At 51.3% G+C, this 7,042-nt stretch overlaps 1 protein-coding gene across 1 annotated transcript; it reads right to left on the reverse strand.

Annotated features, from left to right (window-relative positions):
• Nucleotides 1-2,377: 2,377 nt before the first annotated feature.
• LOC103583332 (protein canopy homolog 3) lies at nucleotides 2,378-6,501 on the reverse strand (the record flags this gene model as incomplete). Its single annotated transcript, XM_008564677.1, has 5 exons — nucleotides 2,378-3,097; nucleotides 3,410-3,527; nucleotides 3,885-4,007; nucleotides 5,617-5,713; nucleotides 6,378-6,501. Coding segments are annotated over 5 exons (689 nt in total), but the record flags the coding sequence as incomplete, so codon positions are not given.
• Between the last annotated feature and the right edge of the window lie 541 nt (nucleotides 6,502-7,042).

The following is a 7,042-nucleotide window of genomic DNA, read 5'->3' on the forward strand; positions in this document are numbered from 1 at the left end:
ATGCCAATCGCAGACACTGCCCCTCTTGAGAGCTAAAAAACCTCTTAAAAATCTCAAACCTGCTTCACTTTTCAGAGTATTTATTGTGCAGATCTTGACAAGACCCTGACCCAATGTGACTTCACTGAAATCCTGCTCTCTTAGGACACCCTAGTTTTCTCTTGGTGAAGTGGATTCCAGTTGGCCTCATCTTCAGAACCATGAGAGATGTTTGTTAAGTATGCACACTTCTAGGGCCCAAAACAGCAGGTCTGAGGTAGGCCCAGACATCTGTATGTTTAACAAGCATTCCAGGTGACTCTCATATCCAGGTGAGTTTAGGAAATTGTTCTAATAGGGCTTCCTATAAACGGACTGAAATCAGGTTAACTTGCGCTCAGGCAGTCCCTTAACTTTACGGATGGGAAGGGGTGTGGGAAAGCAGAGGCAACCCTCAAGTTCAAAAAGGCTTGAAGGTCAAGGGTTCAGGTACCTGGACTAGCCAGCCACAAAACAAAAAACCAAAAAGGCTTATGTGTGTGGGGGGGAGATGAAAAGAAAAACCTAGGAAGCCAGACCCTGCTTTCTGCCTTTTCTGGACTGGGCCAGGAGAAACTGCCTGCAGGGGTGAGCTGGTTGAGAGCTAGTGAGTGAGCAACAAACCTGGCCTTTGGGGGGCAGGGAGGAGCTGTCATGCAGGGCCACAGGTCAAAGAGCAAAGCTGTCACAGTGCTGCCTGTCCTCAGGTCTGGGCCTTGTATTACACCACTGGGCCAACAACAACCCAGTAAGGGGACAAGTCTTTGCCTCATCCTACTTTAAAAATCAATGGAGTTCTGGTGACAGAGGTAAGATGGGCACTGAAGTGCTGGTGGTTGGTGACATTGGGCAATCGGAGACTGTCCTCCAAATCCTAGATAGTCCAGGTGGCTGCAAATCCCCAGCCCTGGGTCCCAGCCCCCCACCCCACGCCCAGCCATCTGCTATGCTCAGAACAAAGCCCAGGAGAGGACCCAATTCTAGACTAAAATCTCACTACTGGCCCCTTTAACAGGGGGAACATCAGTCCTGGAGAAGTGGACGTGGGGGCTAAGGCAAAAAAGTATCATCCCCCAAGGGCCCGTTTGAAGCCTCAACAGGCAGGAGAGGAAAAGCTTCCACTGTGCTCCCCTCTCTGGCCTTGGCTGCACTAACCTGGGGAGGGGAAGACAGGCTGAGCCCAGGCTAGGAGCAGGCTCCGCACTCCCAGGAGCGTGGACCTAAGTCTGCCCTAGACCCATGGAGCCTTCAGCGGTGTGTCTCTTCCTGCCCACTGGGCCTAGCCCAGAATGGTGTGAGGTGGAGTCTCACTGGGGATCTCCCAGGGCACCTGGTGAGGGCACGACTCTGACAGGATCCTCCACATTCTCTCCTTCCGAGAAGGAACAGCTGCTTCCTATTCTCCTTTTAAGAGGCTTGTGCTGGTGGTTAAGGCCAAAAAACCAAACCAGTTCAATACGAGTTACACTGCCAGGAGTTGGGGGAAGGGCCTGGCAGCTGTGAAGAGAGGAAATACGACGGACTTGGAATCTGAAAACCAGAGTCCACGTCCCGGCTGCACCACTCCTTAACAGCAGGACCCTGGGCACGCCACGTGACTTGAGCCTAGTTTCTCTTCTACAAAATGGAGCTAACAGCACCCACTGCACAAGTGCCTTGGAAGGGTGAAAGTTAAAGCACTGTGAATAGGTGTCATTGTCATCACTATTGCTACCAACTGCCCTCAGGATAGACTGGGAGGTGCCTGAACCTCCCACCCCTTCTCCTTAGAGGCCAGCCTTCCTGTTCCTCCCCTGGCCCCGGGGAAAATGGTGTTACGTGTTGTTGAGGGACTGGGGTGTCCTCCCTCCGGGATCCAGATACAACAGCCAGGAAGAGCACAGTGACCAAGTGTGGTCATCAGGGAACAAGGTTCAAGACCAACAGGCAGCGCCAGATGGAGGTGGGCAGGAGGGAGGGACAGGAGCTGGTAGGGTAACCAGTGAACACTTTACACAAGTGGGAAGGTCCTGGGGAAGGAGAGGCAGGAGAGAGGGAGGAATGAGGGCAGCCAGGTGCCCAGGACACAGGTGAGCAGCTGGGCCCCGGAGCAGGGTGGGCAGGGCCTGGGAACTCACGGAGAGCAAGGGCAGCTGAGAGACGGGATCGGCCTTGCCCCATGCCCACACCTAGCCTCACCCCAAAACAACCCTGGGCCCTCCTTGCACGTGGTCTTCCCAAGAGCTGGCAGGTTCAGCCTCAACAGTGGGAAGATGGGAGCAGCCTCCCCATCCTCAGTCCCCAAGGCTGGAAGGTGACAGGCAGGAAAGAGCAACAGCGACTCCGGGCACCTTCCTGACGTTTGAAGAGGACTCAGAAATCAGAACCAAAAGGCCGAAAGGCTTTTACTCTGTGAGCCCTGGAGGAGGGCCAGGCAGAGTGAAGGTGTCCACAGGAGCGGTGGGCAGAGGGGGAGCTGTGGGGTGCTGCAGTCTTGCTTCCCTGTGGGGGCAGGAGTGAGGGGAGCAGTGAAGGCCAGGCATGCCCTCCTCATGGGCTCCAGTCCTGGTGCCCAGCTCTGACACCTGCCCCTCCTGAGTTCACGCTGGAGTCCTCGCAATCCTGAAACGGCATGGCCTGCCCCAAGCCTGTGTCAGGAGAGAAATGCTTGGCAGAGGGAAAAGGCTGGTGCAGGCTGCCCATGGCTGCTCTGAATTCTTCCTGGAGCTTGTGCCTTTCCTTGGTGGGAAGAGGGCACAGGTGAGGCAGCGAGGCCCTGAAGCTGGGAAAGCCATCTGTGCCCGCCAGAGCCAGGCCCTAGACGCTTCAGCTTTGAGAACAGGAGTCTCCGTACAGGGGACACTGGGTTAGGCTCAAAGCTCATCAGGGGGGCTATGTGTAAGCGGGGATGCCTTCTGGATGCCCTCGTCCTCCTCGGGGCCGGGGTCTCCCTCAAGGCCATGCAGCTCCTTCCTCTGCTTGCTGCTGCTGCTACTCTGGCCACCTGATGCCTTGGCCTTGCTGCTCTTCTTCTTGGACTTCTTCCCTCCCAGGGTGGCTGTGTCCCCCTTCTTGCCAGACCACCGCTCTGTCAGGCAACCTGGGGTGAGGAGGAGAGACACCCTCAACAGAGGTGCCTCAAACCAGTTTGCTGGGTGAGGAGCACTGACTGGGGAGCCCCTGGGAGTAGCGACTAGAATTGGTGGCTACATCAGCATCACTACCTCCCACCTCACTATGGCCCCAGGCCCCTCTGGGGGCATCTGCATGTTGTTCTGCACCTGCTCTAGTTGCCTCTTACATGCCCTCTGCTTCTTTTCTGTCCTCTCCTACCCCCACCCCCTGAGGCAGAGCAAACAATAAAATCATCAAGAGCCAACCCGCCCTTCCTTCTCCCTCCCGTCAGACTCACTGGTGTCCTTTCCCTTCAGCACATGGTTGGCACAGAGGAATTGGGTCAGGTCCTCCTCCTGGTGGTTTCTGTACCAGTCCTCGATCACCTCCTCGAACTCTTCCACCAGCACGTCGCACTGTTAATCATACCAGCTCATATTGGCAGAGCCCCAGCTCCTGGCTTGCTCCTAGAGGAGCTCAGCCAAGCCTCATGACCCACCACAAGATAGGCAGGTGGCTGTGATTCACCTATGGAAACTGAAGCCAGAAAGGCAAGATGACTTGACCAAAGTCGCCCAGCTCTTGGTGGCCCTTCTTAGAGCAGACCCAATCCCTCCAGCCCCTAACTGGGGCACAGCAGCCTCTGATGGCTGAAGGGGCCTGTACCTGCTTTTTTTTTTTGGTGGCTGGCCAGTACGGGGATCTGAAGTCATGACCTTGGGGTTATAAGGCTGCGCTCTAACCAACTGAACTACCCAGCCAGTCCCCTGTACCTGCTTCTTGAGGTCAGCCACCTCTGCAGAGGTCTCGTTCCACAGCTCATAGGGGATGTCCATCACCACCTTGACTCCTTTGTGTACCAGGTTGTGTAGCGTCTCAAAGGTCTCTGACATGCCCTGTAAGAGGTGACAGACATGGGAGGCAGAGCCACCTTTTCTATGTCTGGCCCTCCTCTCCCAGTGGTATCTGAGGACCTACTCTGAGAAGTCAAGACCTTTTAAGGCTTCTCACCCTTGACCTTACCTTCCTGTCCTCTCTTTTAGGCCTCCTTCCCACAACCCCTGCACACACACACACCCTGACCTGCCTCCCCACACCTCACCCTTTCAAAAAGATCTGTTGTTGCCCTCAGGCCCTCTAAACTTATACTCCTATTCCAGGAAATACTCTGGTTTTGGCTCTTTTCCCTCACTGTGGATGGGCACACTCGGCCCCCTATATCCAGACCTACTTCCTGCTGCAGGTTCTTCCTGACTTGTGTCCTCCCTTGGTGACAAGAAGGCATAGCTGAGGCAGGAAGGACTCTTTATTCTGTAAAAACCATCTCTGCCATCTATCTAAGTCTTACCCCAGAGAAAACATACTATCCATTTCCTCTATCTTCCCAGAGATAATTCATACAAATACAAACATACAAATATTTCATCTCCCCCATCCCCGCTTTTTACACAAGCAGTAGTGTATCATATACACTATCTTCCACCTTGCCGTTTTTACTTTAATAATATACCTTGGAGATCAGTTTAATTTAGTTCATAAAGAGCTATCTCATTCTTTGTTTTACAGTTATATAACAGTCCACCAAGAGCTGGCTGGTTCGCTCAGTTGGTTAGAGAGTGGTGCTGGTAACACCAAGGTCTAGGGTTTGGATACCCGTACCAGCCAGCCACCAAACAAACAAACAAAAAAATAGTCCGTTGAATGGCCATATCAATGATTTAACAACTCCCCTACTGGTGGATAGTGAGACTGTTTCTAATTTTTTTGCTAAACACTTTTTATTAAAGCAAACATGGATTTACTACCGAGTACAGAGCAAAATTCATGCAAATTTTAAAGATAAAACCTAAGACTTATGCTACTTGAGATGATACCCTTAGGTGTCCCAGGTGTTTATGACTGATCTCCTTTGCTAGATGGGAACTTAGGTTGAAAAACGTGGGCAGCAAGTGTCTTACTATGTGCCAGACACTGGAGATGTCAACACATAGAAATATGAGCCTTGTTGTAAGCAGCTCATTTTCCAGGGAGAGAACATTCGTGCACACGGTGAGTGCACTCAGTGTCCCACAGGCACCCTAGTAGGGTTCTAGGGAGGTGCTGTGTGGGCTCAGAGGAGGAAATGGGCAATCACTTTTCTGGTGATTGTCTTCTGGCATCTCTCCTAAACCCCAAAATTCTGCACATCCAGGACCTTGCTGAGTTTTCTCTGCTCGAGTGTCTCAGGTCCCCATGGGGGCTGCCACCGTGGAGCATTTCTGCCTGTGTCTGGGACGGAGGCAGGACCCTGAAGAGCAGGACCAGGCCATTATGAATGTGCCTACTGCTACTGAAAAGTCAGGCCACTCAGGAGGAGTAGAGTGCAAATGGCAATCAAAGAATGGAAAGAGGCAAGGAAGGAAGCTCCCAGGGTATGACCTTCAAATCACACTCACAGCAGCAGGCACACTTAGATACATGCAGGTCTGGCCCCAGAGGGGAATGAAGGACAAGCACAAATCCAACCTTGGCAAACCGGTTACTCCCGGTCCTCTCCTTGTGCAGACTATAGTCCAGGAGCCTCTTGCAAATGGTCTCAGTGACTTCAATTAACCGTAAGTCCCTGCCGAGACAGCAGCACGAGAGGAACTGAGTTCCCTTCCTAGGCCCAGTGGGTTAGTGGTCCGTCCCTCCAGCCCTGCTGCCCCAACACCTGCACATCTCACCAACGGGAAGTCAGAGCTGGAAGGAAGATAGGTCATCTGGTCTGGGGGCTCTGAAATGCTGGAACACAGACCAGAGAGACAACATTTTAACAGCTCTAAGGGAAGGAATTTTTTATGAAGCTAAATGATTCAGTTTTAGATTTTTTTTATATAGCAAATGTATTAAATTTTGATGGTAAAATATCATTTCATTTTGAAAGGATGATAGTAGTAGACAGAATTTTGGGGGGGGGGGGTTGTGGCCAAGTAATATTTATACTTAGCAATCCTATGTTACCAATATTTTAAAAAATTGCATTGGTCCAAAAAATCCAAGAGTCTGGGAATCACTGATACAACCCAACAGTCTTGCTTTCACAGCTGAGGAATCTGAATCCCAGAGAAGTTAAGGGATTTATGAAGTCACACAATTAATTGGGGGCAGAACCGGTTGGCAAACTTGGGTCTTAGGGCTGACTCCCTTGTGGTGGGTTTGCCTAGCTAGAGGAGAGAAGGGAAATTCAAGTCCCCAAAGCCTCCAGGAACAAAGCAGTCCAGGCCAGTGAGTCCCCATTCACTTACGACTTTGTGTATTTGACTCCAGAGGCCTTCCGGTCCAGGATGCCATAGCCTGTGTCAATCACCTCCTTGGTCTTGCCAGTTTCCTCAAAGGCTGACTTCAGCTCCACAGCAACATATTTGCACACTGGGAGAGGGAGACACAGCACAGCCAGTGACTGTATGTGAGTCTCTGATGGGAGGACAGATCCCAGAAAAATATGCGCATGTGGGTGTCCTTTCTTAGATTGGGTCAATACTCAAGGCATGGAAGGAGCTAGTACCAGACCACCAAATGGAGTTGACTATGTGAAACTGTGGTGCCAAGATCCATTGCCCCATGTCCACACTTCGCCTTTATCCTACTGACTTTATTGCCTGCCCATCACCCTGCTCTCACCTCCATCACTATATTTAAAAATTTTTTATACATACAGAAAAGCTGAAAGAGTACAATGAATAACTATATACCTTCCACTTATATGCAACAATTGCTAAAAATCTGCCCCAATCTTTCTCCAATATGTAAAATATAATAAATCTCAACAATATATACATTGTTTTTGCTAAACCATCTTGAAAGTTAGTTGCAAATATGACCTTCAACCCTAAATATGTCACCATCTAGCTCTCTTTTTTTTTTTTTTTAAAGATGACCGGGGCCGGCCCGGGGGCGCACGGGAGGGGGC

Source organism: Galeopterus variegatus, unplaced genomic scaffold (genome assembly GCF_000696425.1).
Source record: "Galeopterus variegatus unplaced genomic scaffold, G_variegatus-3.0.2 Scaffold21749, whole genome shotgun sequence".
Lineage (NCBI taxonomy): Eukaryota > Metazoa > Chordata > Mammalia > Dermoptera > Cynocephalidae > Galeopterus > Galeopterus variegatus.